Genomic DNA, 21,407 nt, shown 5'->3' with positions numbered 1-21,407 from the left:
CAATGGGAACAACAACAACACCAACAACGGCCGAGGAGTGGAAGCAATGCCATCCCCGTCACCCCGAAGGACAAGTCAAGCGTGAACTGCTATGAATGTGGAGTTGTGGGCCACTACTCCAATGAGTGTCCCAAGAAGCTTGCCAAGATTGCCGCCAACACCGCTGCACCTGCCCGAGCAACAGCGCCGCTTCGCCGGTAGAAGGAACCGAACAACAACAACGGCCGTTTCTACCACATGACTGCCAATGAAGCTCAGGAAGCACCCCAGACCATGCCAAGTATGTCTTCCTGTTAATCAAAATGTTCAATCTATCTTAGGAACCTAACTTTTCTTAAAATCTCGGGACGAGATTTGTTTAAGGGGGAAGGGTTTGTAACATCCCAAAATTTCAAAACAAAACAAATGAATTTCCCTAGTTCCAAATTTTGGAACCAACAAAAACTTTTATTGAATTAAGTTTGAGGCATAGTGATCTTGCTTAATTCTTGTGCAATTGCCATGTTTGCTTGTTAAAGTAGTTTGAATTAATCTTAAACCCTAAACCTCACCCCTCTTTTCACTATCCTAGTTAAAATAAAATAAAAGGAAATTAAATAAGAAAAAGGCATATGTGCCTATGGCTATTTTTATAAATCTTTACCCTAAGCTTTTCTACTTTGCTTAGAGGTTTGGAAAGCCTTCATACACCTTACCTAGCACTTATCAAACCTAATTCAAGTTGTTTCCAAAGAAAATAAAAAGAAACTAAAAATTCCATAGAGGCATATGAGAGTAAATTAGCAAATTTGTGAATTTGAGGATCTTGACCCTAGGACTTGTTGTGAATGGTTGGATCACTCCTATATACCATTTTCAACACTCAACAACACCATTTGGGTCAAGCCAAGTCAAATTAAAATTCAAATGCAACATATGCATAGAGGCATATGTGACACATAGCCATTTCACAAAATTTTGCCCTAGGACTTTAAACCTTGAACAAATGATGTGAAACCTTTTCTAAACCTAATCTAATGCTAAATTGACCCTAACCCATGTCCAAGTAAAGCAAGATCAACAATTTACAAGTTTAGTAAAATTTGACACCTCACCTCCTATGTATTAAGGCCAAATTTGCAAATCTTTGAACAAGACCATTTGAAATGGTTTCAATGGTTTGAACATGTTTCTAAACCAATAAGAATCACATTAGAGTCAACAAAAGTCAAATCAAATGGAGAGAAATCAAATAGGGAGAAAATCCCCAAAATTCACTCACATACACTTAGCCAAATTTGCAAATCTTCAACCAAGGCCACCATTGCTCGATCTCTTGCTTGTAGAATACTTATATATGATAAACAAACACAATTGCATCAAAGAAACCAAAATCAAATCAAACCAAATCTCAAAATCAACATACATGTGATAATGGTCAAAATCTGAGTTTTATAAAATGTTCCTCACTTTACCCCATTGGTTTTGACTTTTCTTCAAACCAAACTTGGTCAACTTTTGCCATGTCATCCAAGACCAAGTGAAAGTGAACAACTTTCATGTTGACCATTAGTGCTAATGTTGACCAGGTTGACCAGTATAGTGTTGACAAGTGGAGACTTTGAAACTATGTGAAGATGACCCACTTTTTGAATTCTTGCAAACCTTCACCAAAATGGACACCACCAACACCATTTCTCTTTAATTATATGATTGAGCTCCACCAAAAAGAAATCCAAAATTCGACCAAAAGTTTCATGCGGCCATTTCCTCAAACACCTTGCAGACACAATCTGGAAATTGCAATACATGCTATTATCCTCTGGATTCTTGCCTAAACCCCTTTCTCCCTTTGATCATTGTTGCTCTAGTACCATCCCTGCATCATCCTATGCCATGCATCCCTAAGAAAAGTGAAGCCATGATCAACTTTGGCCATGCCAAGTCCCATGCCGGCCACCCAAGCACTCAATCTCTCTGGCCCTCCCCTCCCTCGAGTACCATGTCAACTAGGTAGCCCACACCTCTATCACGAACCTGCCTGGTACCATCCCCGAGCTCGAACCGTGCACGCCATTGGCTGGAACACGCGTGCCCGGTACACGCCGTGACAACCTGCCGGGCACGCGGTGAGCGCGCCCTGGCATGTCACGCGGACGCCGCTAGAGCAACCGCTCGCCGTGCCATCGCCTCTCGTCCTCCCCTAAGCCTCTACTTCGCATCGAGCGTCACCGCACCCCCGGCTACGCCGTAGACATGCTCGAACTCGCACGGTGGCACCGTCGCCATCGCCATGATCGCAACCTTCGGCCGCCTAGTACTGTCCTTGTCGCGGAAGCACGCCGAGCGCTCCCATCATCCCCCTGGACGTGCCAGCTACACCGCGCAGCCTCGCCTAGACGTCGCCTACACGATGCGCACCTCGCCTTGCCCTTTCGCAACCCGTAGCGCCATCGTCGTTGTCGACCTTCCGCCAGCATCCACGGCACCCCTCCATCCACTATAAATAGAGAAGCTCCGAGCCTCGATTCTTCACACAGACCGCTTCCCCTCTCATCCTTTCCGCCTTCTCCACCCACCAATTTGACCTTACCTCGCCGAAGAAGCTTCAATCGCAAGCTCGTTCCCGCCGGAGCCCGCGAGCATGCCGTCGTCGCTCGGAGCCGCCCCAAGCCTCGCCGCCGTACCAGGGCTCTCTACACCATCGACAACGCCGCCTCGCCCCCGCTCCCTCGATCGCCGGCGGCCTAGGACGCCCTCCGACCCCCTACCTCCATCGTCGGCACGCCCTCCTCTCGCCGGAGAAGAAGACGAACTACGGCCGTGCGATCATCTCTTAATCCGACGGTCGACATCACAAGGTACCGCTCGGTGAAACAAAGCCACCGACATGTAGGCCCCACCTCTAGACAGCCCACCAAGCAGCGAAGCGTTCGTCGGGCCGGATTCCTTTGTTTAAACCATTTCGGCCCATCCAGTTTCCCGCCTAGCCCATTTGTGTTTAATTCAAATATTTAGTTTCAGCAAATTTCAAATATTGATGCTTTATTCAAATTTGAATAACTTTCAAACTACTGAACCAAATTTAGCAAAATACATATCTCTGGAAAGCCCATGAAATTATCTACATTTTGCCACTGGATTCAACCCCATATCCTGTGTAGTTTTGGAATAGCAAAAATAACAAAACAGATACTTTTCAGTATTCAAATAAATCTTAAAAATCAACCATTTTGAATTTTGAAGTGAATCCAATTGAAATAATTCAAATTTAACAAACTCTAATTATATGTAAAAATATAAATCATTTGATACTCTAATTGTTTCTATAAAAATATAACATAGTGATTTGCATGATCATGGATTAGAAGCAAAATATTGGCTATGTAGTCAATACTAGTCCATTTATACTAGTCTCAAATTTTAGAAATTTAAATCTATGAGGTGTAGCACCTCATTTAAATCATTTTCTCAAGTGATTATGAAGTAATGTGTTGACCTTTAATTGCTTAGGCTCATACTTGCTAAATTGTAGAATTTAAATCAACATAGTATTTAAATTGCACTAGTTATTTAAATCACATGAGATGATGAATCTCATTTAAATCACCTTTCTCAAATACTAAGTGTGAAGTGTTGACCTTGGTCAACATGGGATCATCCCTGGTTATTTGAGAAGATTAAATCTTAAGAAGATTCAATGAGAGGAAATTATTTCTCCAAACCAAAGAGAAACCCTAATTTCAACTTTCAATGAGAGGAAATTATTTTCCTAATGTTAAATAAAGAAGCCCTAGCATAATTTGTGAATAAATGTAAGTAGTGATGCTAGATCAATTATGTGAGCCAATAAGGCTAATTAAGATTACTTAAGTGTTGTTTGGTGATTGTATCCTCGTATTCGTTTATAGACGCTAGTACCGGAGACTATCAAGAGGAAGAGGTATTCTACCAAGAGGAAGAGCAAGAGAACTTTGATCACATCACCAATCAAGGCAAGCTAGACTAATGCAAGCTATTTTGTTTGCAAGCTATTTACCAATGCAACTAGAATAATGCAAAGCTCTACAAGAGCAAGGCACCATTACTTTTACTTTATGCTTAATGCTCCTATCCCAAGTTTTCACTTTACAAGCTTTACTAAATTTTGATTATGAAAGTACTTTTTGATTCATGATTCACTTAGTTTAGTTATGGAGTAGTGCAAGAGTATCAAACTTAGCCTAGAGCAATCCAAGTTGCTTAGCACCCCTCCTGACTAGTTGCTAGTGCTTAATATTCAAAGTGACTATTCTAGATGGGAACTTGTGAAAACCAATGACTTTGAAAACCTTGGAATGATGAGTCATTCTATTGAAAGATTTTGACGGTGAATATGACTTGTGAATGACTTGGTGAATTTTACCAAAGCTGATGGTTGGGTTCGGATGCGATACCATTCCAATTTTACAAGTATCCCCACAATACCTGAATACGGGTAATGCCTAGGCTGGAAACTTATGTGTCTTAGTATGGGTTCCCTCTAAAACAAGCGTCATCGGGGTTATGCTTGGAGGCTGCCTCTACAACCAAAGGAATGATGTGAAATGACGTGAAATGAGGTGAATGTCCGGCCCAAGCCCTGTGCGGTTCCCGGTGGCCGATCGTCTGTCTTCACCGGGAGGCCAAGCTCATGGGGAGAGGTGCCTATACTAGGGTATGTAAATGAAAGGTTAGGATTGGTAGTTCGCGTACTTGCGTACGATAACTCGGAGCCGATTACCTCGACAAACTATTGCAATTGTTGTGGCACAAGTGTACAACCTCTGCGAGTTTAACCTATTCGAATAGCCGCGTCCGCGGTCATGGACTGATTGGAAAGGCCATACTTGTTCCGTCATCAGAACCTTTCTAAAAATATGAATGGTGACTTGTGATTTGAGTTGAAAGGTGACTTTGACTTTGAATCACAAGCCGAGTTGTGGGAATGACACTAATGTTCCCACTTGAGTTAAGTTAGGCAAATGAGGAGTTTTTGATTATTAAAGTGTTTATGAAATAAAGCGGCTTTACGCAAATGAAACTAGAGCTTAGAACCCCTTTTCTATAGTTGATAGTATTTACCTTAGTATTGGTTTGCGAGTACTTTAAAGTACTCATGGCTGTGTCCACGGCTATTCAAATGGCCGGACTATGAAGACGAGTACCGGAACCGGAAGAAGGACGGCGGGACGTCTACGACAACTAGGATCACTCCGACGTCAACGGTTACTGTGGAATAGATGGACTACTACTACGCTATTTCGCTTCCTCTATGTGTTATGTAATGGATCAATAGAACTTCTATTATTTGTAATGAGGCCTGGATCATGTGATCCTTTATTGTAAGACGATTATGTGTTGTAATAAATGATGTGTTGTGATATCAATCTATTATGTCTCGCAAAAAAAATATTCCTGGGATTGCGAGGAATGGCATAATAGGCATCTGGACTTAAAAATCCGGGTGTTGACACCGGCCCACGTAACTAATGGACCAGCCCAGCTATATAGTTGACCGGTCAAACTAAGTCAGCTGGCCCGGCCCGCAAACTTAATGGGCCAGCCCGCTTAAGACGTGGCAGGCCTCGTGCGGGCCTACCATCTACCACGGGGTTTCAGCCGGTTAACGCCGTTAACTCGCCGGTTAACGGCGTACGCCACGTGTCGGTTGCATGACGTCGGCGGTCAACGGCCTCCCGGAAACACTGCGCAACGGTCCGATTTTCCGTGGCGGAAGGGCGCCCAAGCGCGACGGACCGAAAAAATCGTCGTAGGACTTTGCCTGACGCAGTTTCGACAACAGAACCCATATCGTCGGGTTAGGCCCATAGGCGACGAAAAATACCCCTTAGCGGACGATTTTGGGACGTTCTCTATCAGAATTTTTCTTGTAGTGAGAGATCCTTTGCTTGACTCTTTCCATCCATATGGTGATCATGGATATGTGAAGATGCGCCGAAGAAGAAGCTCTTCCATGGTGGATTATGCGGGAGAAATCCACAAGACTTCGTCAAGCAAGCACAATCAAGAAAGGCGTTCCATATTGTTGTAGTCAAGATCGTCATCATTGAGCTCAAGTGGAATGCACAAGTATAAGGTTTGCTCTTGATAGGGTTTCTTTCTCACCGGTCTCATAGTGTAGTTGGAGACCGGTTTATAGTTTAGTTGCCGTACTATCAAGAGGGCTCTCGAGTGAGTAACTCGATCGTATCGTTCGGAGAGAGCTCAAACCTTTGCATCTTTGCATCATCTTTCTTGGTTGTTATTTGGATCTTATCCATGTGATGTTTTAGAGCTTGTGCTTATTCTCATGACAAGCTCTAGTTCATCAAGAATGGTTTTTGCACGGGCAACTTGTTGCATTTTCGAGGTTGGAGGTTTTACCGGTATGTCTTTTTTAGATAGGTAAAACCTTTCATCATTTATTTCTATCCTAGCTTACTGGACTATCATGGTTCCCTGCATGATCTTGTAGAGCATGTTACTAGCTTCGAAACGAGCCCAAGATCATCAAAATCGGGGTCCGGATGCAAAAGTTTTTTAAGTTTTTGTGAAGTAGTTTTTTGGCCGGAAGTTGGCCGACTTCCGCCCTACTTCCGGTGAACTTCCGGAAATACTGATTCTGCACGCAGAAATCATATCGGGACCATTCCGGGGGCGCCCTACTTCACCCGGAAGTTGGCCGGTACTTCCCGGGGGCGGAAGTTCCACCCCAAATGACCGGAAGTTCCGGTTTTGACGAGTTTTGTGCAGAACGGGCAGATTTCTCTTGCCCTATTTAAGGGGGTCTTCTTCCCCAATGTTACTCATCCGTTTGAGCTCGTTTTTGCCCCCATTGTTGACCTTCTTTGAGCTTGCTATCTCCCTCTACCTCCCATGAATCTTGCATCTATTTGAGATAAAGATAGAGGAGATCTAGATCTATATCTTCACCAATCAAATCCCTCTTTGTGAGGGGAATCCACTAGGTCTAGATCTTGGAGAAATTTGGTGTTCCTCCTCCTATTTGTTCTTCCTCTCTTATTCCCCCAATAGCTTTTGTAGCTTTGTTGGAATTTGAGAGAGAAGGACTTGAGCATCTTTGTGATGTTCTTGCCATTGCATTTGGTGCATCGATTTGAGTTCTCCACGGTGATTCCTGGAAGTGAAAGCAAGAAGGTTGTTACTCTTGGGTCTTTGGACCCTAGACGGCTTAGTGGTCTTTGTGGTGTTCTTGGGGACTCCAATTAAGTTGTGGAGATTCTTCAAGGGCAAGGCCTTTGTGGCAATTTATTGGGAGCCTCCAATTAAGTTGTGGAGATAGCCCCAAGCTTTGTGCGGGTTCGGTGACCTTCCTAAGGTCCCATAGTGGATCGAGGACATCCCTTTAGGTGGGAATTCTCGAGGAGAATATGGTGGCCCTCGTGCATTTGGAGTGACTTGTCCTCCACACCGCTCCAACGGAGAGTAACACTCGCAAGAGTGTGAACTTCGGGATACATCGTTGTCTCCGCGTCACTTCGGTTATTCCTATGCCCTAGCTCTTTACTTATGCACTTTACTTTGTGATAGCCATCGTGCTTGAAGTTATATATCTTTCTATCACATAGTTGCTTATATTGCTTAGCATAAGTTGTTGGTGCACATAGGTGAACCATAGTATATAGGCTTTGGGCTTGACAAATTAAACGCTAGTTTTATCCCGCATTTGTTAAGCCCATCTCATAAAAGTTTTAAACCGCCTATTCACCCCCCTCTAGGCGAGATCCGTGTCCTTTCACCAACAATATAAAAATATTTTACTTTCAACAGATTTTTCCATCCAGGAGAATCTTGCACTCTCGGCTTAACCGAAGCGGTTGACTTATTTCTAAGATATTTGGCTTTAACGATGGTTTGTCACATGCCATTTTGCGTCTCTAATTTCGACCACCACTTACAAGAGACTGATGTTTTGCATCAAATGTAGCCCACCCTATGAACCTCACTCCATCAAGACCACCAAGTCCCCCCAAGTGGACCCGTGACGCGAGCACGCGCCAAAGCACTACACCAAGAGGTGAACTCGCTCCTAACCATGCATAACTTTGATACCTCTTTGGATGGCATGCTACTTTATTCCAATATCCTATGTGTAATCAGGTACATCGATCAAGAAGCAAACCATGGTAACCAAGCCAACGGAGAAGAAGAAGAAGAGGAAGAAGAAGGCCCAACAGCAAGGCCAGTAGTACCGCCCTCCAAGGCTGGTACTACCGCCCAGATCCCTCCCAGCACTGGAGAAAAGCGAAGAGACGACATCCAGGCCGGTACTACCGCCCCGAGCGATCGGTACTACCGCCAAACTTCCGGCCTACTTCCGGAAATGCGCGAAATGCCCGCAGAACATCCCAGGAGGTCAAGGAGCCGTTTTCGGAACTTGACCGGAAGTAGACCGGAACTTCCGACCGACCGGTACTACCGCCCCGAGCCACTGGTACTACTGCCCTTAGAGACCGAAACTTCCGCTGATTTCGCGTTTCAGCCCGACTTTGTCTTTTTTGGCATGTAACTTAGCCCTTCGAGCCCCCCTAGTATAAATACTCCCTTGGACACTCAGATCTAGAGTTATACATAGATTTGCATCATTCCTCTTGAGATAAACTCTCCTACCTCTAGGAATGACAATTCCTATGTAAACAAGGATACCTTGCTTGGATTTGATACTTGTTATGTGTGATTCTAGTGGCTATCCACTCTCTCCCACATAGTTGGTGTTGGATTCATCCCCGATATCTCTCCTAAGACTTTACCTCGCTTTCTTTCTTGGGTGATTCTATCAGAGTAGTTATTCGAGTTACTAAAGTGTACCAAATGGGCCAGGAGGTAATTACTAAACACACAAACACACTTTTGTTCCCTAATATAAAACATGATTCCAAATCATTGTTCCCTAAATATAAAACATGATTCCACTTGCAGATAAATCAAAATGTAGCCCCTACCAGGAACTATGGGCCTCTCCCTGATAGCTCATTTGTAGTTGCTGCTAGAGACTCAATTCCAAGACCAAGGGTGAGAGAAACTACGGATATTGTGTGAGGAAGAGCCAGGGCAAGAGGAAGAGGACGCGACAGGGCAAGATGAGAGGCACATACCAATAAAGCAGGGCAGTCTGCTGCTAGAGGAAGAAAGAAGAAGAAAACCACTGTCACCCAAGCAGCTACATCTACACAAAATGACAGGCAACAAGTTCCAGATTTGAATGAATCATTGCAAGAAAATGAAGTGCAAGTGACACGGAAATCTTTGTGTGTTTGAGTGTACAAGTTACAGTAACCATTGCATGTTGGAGGGGCACTGAATTTGTATACATTGATGCACAATAGACTTGTATTGCTATTTTTTTGTTGGATGTGCTATTTATCATGGAAACAATGATGCACAATAGACTTGTATTGCAATGGAAACAACTGGTACATTCTTGGGTGACATATGTAATGGGAGAATATTTCAGATAAAATTTCCATTCTATTATTGAACAACTAGTACATTGTTACACTCACACAAAACCTCTTGTTGCTAGTGCAACTACAACATATAGCATAGCACACACACCTACTGCTACAACTATCCCTAACTCTTTCTTCTCCCTCCATCGAATCTCTTCTCTGTGAATCTTTCGAAGCTTCTTGTTATCTTCTATCATGTTCTCTAGTACAGTTTCTAGCTTAGCACATCTCTGCTTGAACACACAAGTAGTGCTGCACAGGCTTGTTTCCTCCTCCAATTTTGGTGCCCACTTCTTGTTTTGTTGCCCAATTGGAACATTTCTTACAGTGCCCTAACAAAAAAATGAAATTCGGTTCAATTTAGCTAAAGAACAGTGGACATAGTAGTGGATAGATAGAGCATGGTCAAAATCGAGCAAAGAGCATGCGCAAATGTGCAATGGATGAGCTAAGGGATTTGCTATTTCTTAGCTAGATGAGAACTAACTTCATGCTCAGTTAAGTCCTACATCATTTGATTTGTATCATGATTCGTGCTAGTCATGAGTTCCAAGATTAGTTGCAACTGACATTGATGAGATCACCTGACTGAGAAATAATCACACCCATGAGCTAAAGATGGAGGAGGAAGCTCACAGTTGCTGGGTCGAGGACAACCTCGGTGGTGAGAACCCACTCCTCGTCGCCAACGACGCCATGCACACCAAGGGGTGTCATCCACCTACCACAAGCCCCAGATGAGCCACTAATCCTTCCTCTGGCTACGCCGCACGCCATCCACCTCGCTCGTCGTGCGCCGCCGCAATTTGGTCGCTGTCAGGGGAGCTAGGGTTAGGGATTTGGGAACTGTGGACTTTGGGAACCACTGGCCGATTCCCTCTCCCTCTCTTTTCTCTCTTACACGTGGGCCACTTTCAGAACAAACATGCAGAATTGCAAAAGACAAAGGGGGTTACTGCAAAATGAACGCGACTGCTTTTCCAGCGTGGCAAGCCACATGTCATGCTCTTGTGGGTTTGGACTAGAAATGCACATATGTGCAACTATTGAGACTGTGCTACCCCATTTTACAACAATTAGGATGAAAATGTACATCCAATGCAACTATTGGGACTTGATTGGAGGTAAAATAATTAAAGAGAAGATGTGCATGTTCTCAATAAATTTTTACTCTACTTTATAATTTATTTTGGAAAACTCGTATGTATACTTATTTATGGACGGATGGAATAGGTGGCTAGCTCGTCCTAGCAGCAGTAACTTCCAGACCGCGCGGCAGAGGTTCTGGAACGTGCATGGTTTGAAAGTTGGACTGATGGGGTGGCGCTTCCTCTCATTCATTCACCCAGCGCGGTGCTGTACAGCTGGTGGTGGAGCTCGGCCCCCACCTCCCCTCCCGACAAGCGTGTACCACCACCGTCCACCGCCTCTGCTTTCCCTTTCCGGTGTGCGCCACGACTTCTTCGTCCCCTCCCGGATCATCACTGCGATCCATCCATACGCAGACGCAGACGCGGAGCAGAGTCACAGGCTCGCACCGTCACCGCACGGCCCCAGGGAGGTTACGCGCGTTTACTCCTTCCTCACCTTCCTACCCTCTCGCGGCTTGGATCTGCGACTCGCCATGGGAATCCGATACGAGCATTTGTTTCAATCGAAGAAGGTGGCCTCTCTTTTCATCACCAGTAAATAAATAAAGGAGCTTCTTTTGCTCACTCTTTCCGCGACGACCGACAAAAGAATCGCGTCAACAGTTACCAGATCCATCAAACGAATGGAAAGGAAAAAAAAGAACGAAAATGGGAGGGAAAAAAAGGCGAGGTGGAAGACAACAATTCCTTATCAAAATTGCCTTTAATCAACACCACCAATGCATCTCGATCTGTGTGCGCGGCACGGCCACCGGAGAGCCGCCGCCACCGCTAGCCGCTAGGCGAGGATCATCTGGAAGAGGAGGTCGTTCCAGACGTCGATGGGTCCGGGCAGGCACCAGTGGATGCAGTCGTTGTAGAGCTGCACCTTCTCGTCGGGCCAGTGCCCGTACCGGCTGGGGTGGCCGTCGGGCCGCATCAGCATGGCCGCCGTCGCATCCATGAGCATCATCCTCACCCCCTTGCTCCCCGCCTCCCGCTCCGCCTCCCGGTACTCCTCCATCTGCGCCGTGTAGAACCTCAGGTCCCGGCCGTCCATGGCCGCCGTCTGGTTGCCCCGGAGCGGCTCGGTGCGCTTGCAGTTGCCGCCCTGGTCCCACGTCCCGTTCTCGAAGTGCGACATGGGCGACAGCATCCGCACGATCACCCGCCCCTTGACGCCGCCGCCCAGCGCGTTGATCGCCTGCAGCGACACCCGCCACGCCTTGCGCTGCGAGTAGTAGAGCGACAGGTCGGGGACGCCGTACTGCCGGTTGCAGAAGCTGCACCCGATCAGCCGCCGCTTCTCGTAGAAGAGCGAGGGGCGGGAGAACCAGTTGGCGGCGGACACCAGCACGTAGTCGAACCTGGGCACCTCCGCCACCCACCCGTCCGGCTCGTCCAGGTACAGGCTGTAGTGGCCCGTGTGCGCCGCGTCGTCGTGGGCCGGCTCACGCGCACGCACCAGGAACGGCGACCAGAACATGTTGATGGTGAAGTTGTACGCCCGGTAGTAGTACACCTTGTTCTGGTCCGTCGGGTTCGGCGAGATGTCCTTCGGGTACGCCGCCTGCACTTGCGCAGAACACAAGAGATTGAAGTCGATTTCGAAAGGCATGCAGAGATGAAAGGTACAGCAAAGCATGCGGCGCGCGGACCTGCGAGAGGAGGCAGAGCAGCGACTGCATGTGGTTCCTGGCCAGCGAGTCCCCGACGAAGGCGAGCTTCTTGTGTCTGACGAACTGGAGGAACTGCACGGGGTCGAAGCGCGGCAGCTCGCACCCGGACGGGCGCCACCGCCACTTGAGGAAGCCCAGGTCGGGGCGGCCGTACTTGAGGCAGTTCTGGTGCTCCTGGATCATGCCGCACGTCTTGTGGTTGTAGTAGGGCGCCTCCGCGTCGGGAACCCACTCGCCGCGGAAGATGTCGCAGTACTTCATCACGCTCACCACCGGCGTCGACGACGCCAGCTTCGCCACGCGCGGCACGCCCACGCCGACGAGGCCGAAGTACTGCGCGTTGGTGAGGAGGATCAGGATGGCCAGCGCCGAGAAGTAGACCGGCACAGGGCCGAACAGCACCTTCACAAGGTAATGGAGCTTCTTCATCGCGCGCTATCTACCTACGGCTACACCTAGCTCCTAGCTATCTACCTATCCTGTGCTCCCTGGACTCGTACTTACAGCTCGCGGCAGCTCACAAGCAAGAAGCGCAGCAGAACCATTGAAGGTACTCAAGAGCAGAGTAGCCAGGCGCAGCAGGGAGGAAAGGGATGAGATGGCCTTTTTTGCCTTTGCCGGGCGGTGTCCGCTTGCATGCCTTGTCTCGAGAAACCTATCTCTGTGGTGTGGTGTGGGTGTGGCGCGCCTCCTCTTGAAGCCCGGTGGACACGCACGCAGATGAGAGTAGGTGCGCGGTTCATTTCGATATTGAAAGTGGCCTCGCGCAGGAACGGGAACATGTCCTGTCCTTCTCACTTTTTATATTCACGCCGTAATTACCTCACTTCACTTGTGCGCCTACTGATTACCAACCCATGTCCTCGCACCGCATGTTCGCGTGACCTATGTTGGGTCACCGCGTGCCATGTCAATCGAGCTGCAAAGAAAATCTAGTACTCAAATAGCGTTTACAACTTTACATATATCTAGATTTTAACAAATCTTGGATGTCTATTTATAGATAAAGAAAGTATTTCAAATCCTCAACTTGTAGAGTTTTGGTGAACCCCGAATTTGAACTTCAAATTTCCATTTCTACCGATTGAATTTGAGTTTTGCCAACTAAGCATCATTTGATTGGATCGTGATTTCTGCATAGGAGTTGCAAGTTAGGTTGCAACTGAGTTTTTTCAATTTCAACTAGAGTTGCATCCGACAAAGAAAAATACTCTAGATCGTTAGATTTGCTTCGTGATTCGTGCAACCATGCTACATATGAGTTGCAATATGAATTTCAGTTGTGATTTGATGACATCATCTGACTAAAAATGAAGTTAGTTTTCAGTCAACTAGGAAATAATCACATCCATTGAATTCTAGTTTAAATCAAACCCTAGAGTTGTTTGACTAAGTTGACCAACGTCACATAGGCAATTTTTACAAAGAAAAACTATATAATTACTGTTCAAATTGTGTGGTCCCTAGCTCTCTCAAGGTTCTTCTATCTTTGGACTCACCCCGTGGGTGTGCTAACATCAAGCAGCAACTAGACATGCGGGGTCACGAGGAAGCCTAGCGCAGCGAGGACGGCGAGCCCTGCCGTGGTGCTTAAACGGAAATTCGTCATGGACATTGTCGCCTGTGTGGCCTTGGGCAACCCCCTTCTTCGTCTTTAGTCATTGCACCGCTACCTATCACGCGGGGGGGGGGAGGGGGGGAGGGGGAGCCTGGGAGCTCGAAATCGTTGCCGAACACATGTGGGGTTGCGATCGAGTGGGGTCGAGAAGACCATCCTCCATGGCCGACATCCATGATCCTCTTCCTAAACTCTAGCGCTAGCATGCATCGGCCATGACTAGAGAGGGGATGCAGGGCGGCAATGACAGTGTACCGTCCCCTTCCCTCTCCCCCTCCTAGCCGTTTCCGACTAGAGAAGGAAGGGAAGCAGTGTAGGATGATGGACCCTACCCCTCCCCACCCCGCCTATGTACGTGACGGTATCGCTCCCTAGTTTTTCTTAGATGGGAAGATAGATTGACCGAGATAAGAGATGAATCTAACATGCGGGCCTATCGGACAGTAGATATTCCTTGCCGAGATTATCCCTTTTCTGGTGAGTTCAATTAGAACAAGAATTAATAGCTATACAAACTATAGGATTTGAAGTTCAAGGTTTATTTTTGCCAAACCACTACTAGAACAGATCAAAATAAAACCATTTTGGCAAGTAAAACCGGGTTTTCCTGAACGGGCCACTGGGTCGTGCATCAGCGTTGGTGCACCGCGCACTCCAGACGGCTCCAAGGCCTCTGCAGACAGATCTGAAGTGGGCTATTGCTCCGGTGTCCCCCCTCTCTAAACTTTGTTCTATTTAGACGGCTAGGATCTGCTGATACCCCTTCGTGGGTTGACTTAATATGTGTGTTTGGTTCATGGGCAAACATGTACGGGATGGGATGGGATAAAATATGTTTAATTAACGATTAATAGAAAAATATAAATATACCATTAACACACCGGTTAATATGTAATTAACGGGTCCTTTTTCCCTTTGTGGTGGAAGCCGGACCTAGCGGGCGGCCGCCTACCCGTGCCTAGCAAGGTCACTACCCGCACATACTTAGCGAGGCCGTTTCTTCGACTGGGTGTGGCGCAGACGTAGCAAGCTCGTTGCTCGCCACGCCATGGAGGTCGCCGCCGAGCTAGGGAGCCACGTTGAAAATCAAGCCCGTCGCTTACCGCGCCCTGGAGGCCGCCGATGTCGAGCTGGGGGCCACGCGGAAAAGCAAGCCCACCGCTCGCCGTGACATGGTGGCCGCCGGCCGAGCCGGGAGCCACACATACGACGGTGGCAGGTGTCGGAGTCGCGTCGACGGCCATGGATTCTCAGGCAGCTAGTGAGATTAGTCATGAAATTCACGGATCATATGGTACAGCCTTTCTCAGAAATATTCGACTTTTGGGATGGGATCATCCATATTTTCTGGTCACGAACCAAACGCACGTTTACCACCTAAACGTCGTTCGTCAAGGGGGCACCGGAGCACAGCCCTCTGAAGTGATCTCGTCAGTAATCTACCCTATCGTTTTGTTTTACTGGCAAGGAATCGACCAATGGAACCAAAAACATCTTCTGGGATGAAGAGACAAAACAAATGGATTAGGTATCGGTATCCGTATGGTGCACGGCGATCCACGAGAACCGGCCTGTCTGTCTGTTTTTACGGGAGTCCTCGCCGGTAGCACATGATTGGGGGCAGGTAAATTCCCGGCGCTAGAAGCTGCACAGAAAAATTACATCGGGGGATGTTTCTGGTCGGGCAAGCGGCCCTTGGCCGGTCGTTGTGCCAATGGCATCGAGATCAGGTCGGAGTAGCCATCGTGGAGGCAAACGTCACTGTCTGCCATGAATCATGATGTTTGCTATATTCGTTTGCTCGGCTCGACGTCTAAACTGGGAAATGGGTCAGTTCGGCACCAGATGCATGTTATCCCGGAGGCTGTCACGGCGTGCGTGGATCACCGCGTGAAGCAAGCAGAAGCAACTGAATTGATCCCCGCCCACACGTATATTTGAGGTCAGGCTGTGTGAGCGCAACCACTGCGTACCGAGGTGGCACCGTCCGAAAAAGAAAGGAAATGATTTTAGTTTGCTTCTTCCTCTTGGCCTTGCTCGATTGACATCTACAAGCAATAGCATCGCCTCCTGGGTCACTCCTGGCGCCCTCCCCATCCCTCTCCCCTCCCCCTCCCCCCCCCACCCCCCCCAACCATCAGTGCTCCTAGTCCTCATCGTTGCTGGTGTAGGTGGCGGTGCCCTTCTCGTCTAAAACGGAGGGCAGGGGAGGGCATCGTCGCGACGCCTCTCGCGTTGGGACCAGGCGGTGGCGGTGGTGCTAGATGGCGTGGCCCTCGGGGCCGGGCCTGGAGTGAGTCGAGGAGGGTGACCTGACCGGTGGCCTGGTGCCTGCTTGGCGGTCTGGCCTAGTGATCTTTCCGCGTAAAGGCGTTGATCTTCTTGTTGTCCGTCTGTCTCGGTCTGGCTGTGGACGAGTTCTGAAATAATCCACCAGAGATCTGCACGGATTGGCGTATGACCCCCCAAGCTAGTTGGATCAGATGGAATCCGGTCGTGCGCGTCCTTAGTATATGCTAGGGCGTGGCGCGAAGCTTCGTTTCTTGTTGACACCACGGGAAATGTCGATGCCTCGATTTCCATGGTGCATACAGTGCAGGAAAATGTCAGGGCGGCTGCAATTGGGAAACAGTAATGAAGGAACGGGTGTGGATGGCGATGAAGACTTTGCTTCACAATGTTTTTTTTTATCCAGGCATGACTTGCGAGGATATCCTTGTCCATTTCAGACACGTTATTTGTGAGTCCTATGTTTCGTGACTTGCATGAACGGTCTTGGTAAGTGGGCGCGGTAGCACCGAATAAGAGTTGATTCTTATCTATCTAGGTGAAAACCCAAGGTTTTACCTTAATTAGTTGTAACTAGCAATTGCCTTATCGAAAACATTGTTTTAATAGTGTGGACCTCTCATCAAGGTGAAAGTATTATCGGGCGATGATGATCCTTCTGCAATGTTCTTCTTTTGGAGGAGTCGGTTTTGGAGCTTTTGACAGTGGTTTGCGTTGCAGCAAGGAGACTGTGGCTGGACATTTTCTATCCAATTCTTCTTTTATGTTTTACTTCCTCCGGTCCTTTTTAATTGACACGAATTTAGTATAAAATTAAACTAAATACGACTAATTAAAAGATACCGGATGGAGTAGCTGTGTGCACTCGTAATACTTTTTAGACATTAGGTTCATGCACAAAGCTATTCTTTGTTAGCAAAAAAAAAAATTGCCAACGTCCAAAGATAAACTGGTGTCCATCAAGAGGGGCGGTAGCTAGAGACTGTACAGCAGGAGGAGACACGGCCTCGTGGTGTTGACGGCCAAACCAGCTGGCTCTGAAGGCTCATGGGACCGCATGCCACTCGCCCGTTTCGAGGACGGACGGACGATCTCCCGGCCGGCCGGCGAGTGCAATTGGATGGGTAGGTCCGGCGACCCTCGGCGCACATGGCCGCGCGCACCTCGTGTGCGTGCGGGCTGATGACATGATGGGGACGATGCGTAGCCGTAGATCTAGCATCATCTTGTCTGTTTTCTCTCTCGGGCTAGCTCGCCATTGCGACGGAGATGGCGATGATAAGGCGACAAATCATCGCACATGATGGAGAGAAAAGAAAAGGGGCAAAACTGCAAGGGTCTACTGATACTGTGTGCAAGGAGGCAAGAGGGCACGCACCAGCTCGGCGTTTCGATCCACATCATTTCGATGGGATCTCAGGGGCGAGTGAAACGACGAATTCAATACCAGCCGAAAGGACGGTTACCACCCAAAAAATATCAACTGCCGAAACCGTGGGTGTGAGCAGGAACCGATCGAGGAAACGCAGAAGAAGGCAGATGCAGGATTCGAGCGATGTTGGTGCAATTATCTTCTAACCCGGTCATCCTAGTATACTGTAATCATCATCGCTGAAACGTAAAAGTGAAGGATATGTGTTAGAAAAAGAATGCCAACAAGGACGCGCTGACTACCGCTGCCCCACCCCAAAAATGGCCGAGAGTTTGTGACCCACTGTACCACAAAGATTGCAAGTTATGGCGGAGTAAACTTGATGGGAAACTGGGCCATGGGGTCTTTGAATTTATGTATCCGGTTGGCCCGCCGCTCCCTACCAGCTGCCGCCAACGGCAGCAGCGCAGTAAATTTCCGAGCTGCTACAACTGCCCGCCATTGTTCACCACATGGAGCTGAGCTCTACTGTGCCTGCACGTGGTATGGGGGTGACAAATCTAGTCACTGTCAACAACGCCTGCTACTGCAAACCAATGACTAGTTTAGCTTATTTTGTTTCAAAGTTTGAACTTCGCTTTGGTGTTACCTCCGTTTAAATTTTGTTAAAATGGCTCAAAGCAGCTAGTGAGACTGACGGCTGCCACTTGCACTTGCCCAGCATGAACATAGACACATGAGAGCAGCTACACCGAATAATCATGGGTTCTGCTCTCTTACCAATGGTAAAATGTTATCCGGGCAAGCTGTCGGTATGTGCATGCCCAGCATGGTCTCCACTTGTACGTGGTGCAGCTGCATCTAGCGGTACTGCAGTGTCGCATTGTGCAGCGCACTGCGCACCGACACCTTCTGGGCTGCCAACGGAAGCGGGATAGTACAAGTCCCATAGTACTAGGAAGAAGTAAAACGAGGGCGTGGACTTCTAGGAGACGAATTGCAACAACTTTTACAACCCAGTGGTGAAGCAATCAATTTCCTAGAAAAAAACTGATAGTCCTCCGCTTCGGTATTCTGGGCTTATTAGGAATAGCACCGCGATCAAGATGTAAAATTATTGGCTACGTTGAGTCTCGTTTTCCGTATAACTTCACCAATCAGCATACCATTTTAATTTCTTCCATTAAATATAGCTATTAAGGTGGGAAAGTGAACCATCATTTTAGCCCACCTCATGCAAAGAAACCGTTTCTCACAATCTAGGAAAAAGAAGAGAGAAGCATGCGGTGTGGATAGGAGTAAATCTAGGAAGCAATTAATTAGGAAATTAAATGAAAGCAGACCTTATTCTTTAGATGTTTTGGAACAAATAATTTTTCACAAGGAGCCCAGAATACCGAACAGAAGGGAGTAGTATAACTGAAATAAAGAATGCGGAATTTTCCTCTCCCGTTTTACACTTGAAGCCGTTGCGCCAAATTGGACGCGGTAGCCCATAATCAGTGGACTGGATTTGCACTAAGTGGACTGTATTTGCACGGACTGAGCACATAAACGCGGTGGTTTGTAGTGATTGCCATGATAAGTGGACTGGATTTGCACGGACTGAGCACATAAACGCGGAGGTCCGGTATCAACTCAAGTGTACCTGCCGCATATAGTTGAGGCGTTGCTGTTTTCATGTTCTTCGCCAATCGCTATCCCGCTTAATCTGCCGGATTTTCGCAAGTCGTCCCGAACGGGAAATCAGCCAAATGTTTGCTTTACCATTGAGGACTATACTTTTTCGTTTTAAAGGCAAGATGACACCAGTTGAATTGTTTTTTTTTTTTGAGATAAACCAGTTGAATTGTTAAAAACGTATCATCTGCTATTATCCATAGTGGGCCAGGAGGCACGCGGCACGCAAAGCCGCGCGACCGGCCAGGAGCGACGATCGGCATTCCCAAAGCAATGCACTAAGGGCTCCTTTGATTAATAGAATTTGTATACTCCCTCTCTCACAGTTTATAAGGCACGCGCGTACCCCTAGGTCGCAAATTTGATCAAGTTAGCATTAGTTATATGCTATAAAAATTATATCATTAGAAAGTTCAGATGTTCTATTTTCTAATGATATAATTTTTATATTATATAATTTAAATTATATAGGTTAAATTGGTGACCTAGGGGTACGCGCGCGCCTAATAAACTGTGAAGGAGGGAGTAGGAATTATGTAGAATTTGGTTCCTATGAAAAAATTTCCTACACATGTTGTTTGATTCATAGGAACATATATTATAGGAAAAAAATTCTATAGGAATCTTGTAGTGTAATTCCTATAGGAAAAAAACATTAGCTCATACCTCATGAAAAAATTTCTTTGCTACAATCAAACACACTTCTTCTTCCTATGCGATTCTAGACGTGCCATTCCATTCCTATGTCTTTCCTATTCTTATACTTTTCTTATCCTTTAAATCAAAGAAGTCCTAAACCTTAAACGGACGTTCGGCGAACTGTTTGCGTCCATGTGGGCTTAAAATATATCAGAAACTAGGTCCAACGGCTCGACGCATAGTGATCGGGTTATCCGTAGAGACGCAAATTTGGTCTAAATATGCGCCTCGGATACGTCTCCGCGGACGTTGCGCGGACGCGTCGAGTGTCCGCTCGTGTCTGGCGGACGTTTCGTCGGGCCCGCTTGGCAGCGACCCAGGCTCGATGCGTCTTCTCAGCCGCGCTAGTACTGCCGCCGAGGCATCGCTTCGGTAGTCTGCGCCACGTTAATGGTGATGCCTCTCTTGCTGAGTGTCCGCCACCCACCTCTGCCAACAAAGTAATGACGATGCCACGCGTGCCGCGCCCCCTCTGCTGCCTCCGACGTATATAAAGAGGGGCGCGCGCATCTCATCTCCTCCCACACAAACCCTAGCCACCGCACAACCTCCATTGTAGCGCCGCCTCCACACAACCCTCCGCCTTTGCCATGAGCAGCGCCGGGCACGGCCAGGCTACTGCGCCTCCACCTGTGATTCCACCTCCCCCGTCCGAGAACTCAGACGAGGAGGAGGAGGACGACGAAAGCAGGGACAACGTCATCGACACCGGCCATGGACGCGAAGTTCATGGCTGACGCGGAGTAGGAAGTAGAGGAGGAGCGGGCGGCCCACACGACGTTCGACGCCGAGATGGAACGCCGCAGGGAGGCGGCCGCCGCAGAGGACGACTCCTCCGAATTTGACTGGTCCTCTGACGGCGGGCCTGACCTAGAGGAGAAGGCGGCGAAGTAGAGGGTTCTAATAGACTCCTTCGAGACGCTCAAGAAGGTCGAAGATGCCGCCAACGAGGCGTTGCGGCAACGCCTGCTAGAGGACGCGGCGGCCCACCGAGCTCTAGCGGCCGCACGACAGAGAAGCTGAGGAGGGAGGGAGGCAACGACGGGGCCAGGCCATCGGGCGGCAAGTAGCTAGGGCTTGTTATTTCGATTTGTTGAACTTTGCTGTCCCTGGCGGGCGGGTGGCAGCGTCGCCCTAGGGCTGCAAAAAAAGGGAGGGGCGCAATTTGGATTTGCGGGATTTCGCTGTCCCTAGCAGGCGGGACTAGGTAGGTTACGCGAGCTGACGGCGCCGTGTCTGCGGAGGCCCAAATTTGGGCCAGGAAATGCATCTCGGCGGACAACCCAGTCACTTTCCGTCGGGCCGCTGGGCTGGGGGCGGACCCCAAATTTTAACGGTAAACGGTCACTTTATGTATGTTTGCGTCAGTCCGCCCGAATTACTATGCTAGCAACAGCTTGGTTCTCGTGTTAGATGTGAAAGGAGAAACGGTTCAAGAATCTGCGGAATTGAACCGCAATCTGCACCAAA

The 21,407-nt window shown here is 48.0% G+C and overlaps 1 protein-coding gene across 1 annotated transcript; it reads right to left on the bottom strand.

Moving 5' to 3' along the window:
• Positions 1-11,195: 11,195 nt before the first annotated feature.
• LOC124698801 (protein trichome birefringence-like 19) lies at positions 11,196-12,924 on the bottom strand. The gene is made up of 2 exons (XM_047231222.1): positions 12,259-12,924; positions 11,196-12,170 (listed from the first exon to the last, which is right to left on the bottom strand). The coding sequence occupies exons 1-2, from the start codon at positions 12,706-12,708 to the stop codon at positions 11,400-11,402; spliced, it is 1,221 nt and encodes a 406-aa protein (XP_047087178.1). The 5' UTR covers positions 12,709-12,924; the 3' UTR covers positions 11,196-11,399.
• Between the last annotated feature and the right edge of the window lie 8,483 nt (positions 12,925-21,407).

This window comes from Lolium rigidum, chromosome 3 (genome assembly GCF_022539505.1).
Source record: "Lolium rigidum isolate FL_2022 chromosome 3, APGP_CSIRO_Lrig_0.1, whole genome shotgun sequence".
Classification (NCBI taxonomy): domain Eukaryota; kingdom Viridiplantae; phylum Streptophyta; class Magnoliopsida; order Poales; family Poaceae; genus Lolium; species Lolium rigidum.
This window is presented reverse-complemented; position numbering and strand designations above follow the sequence as displayed.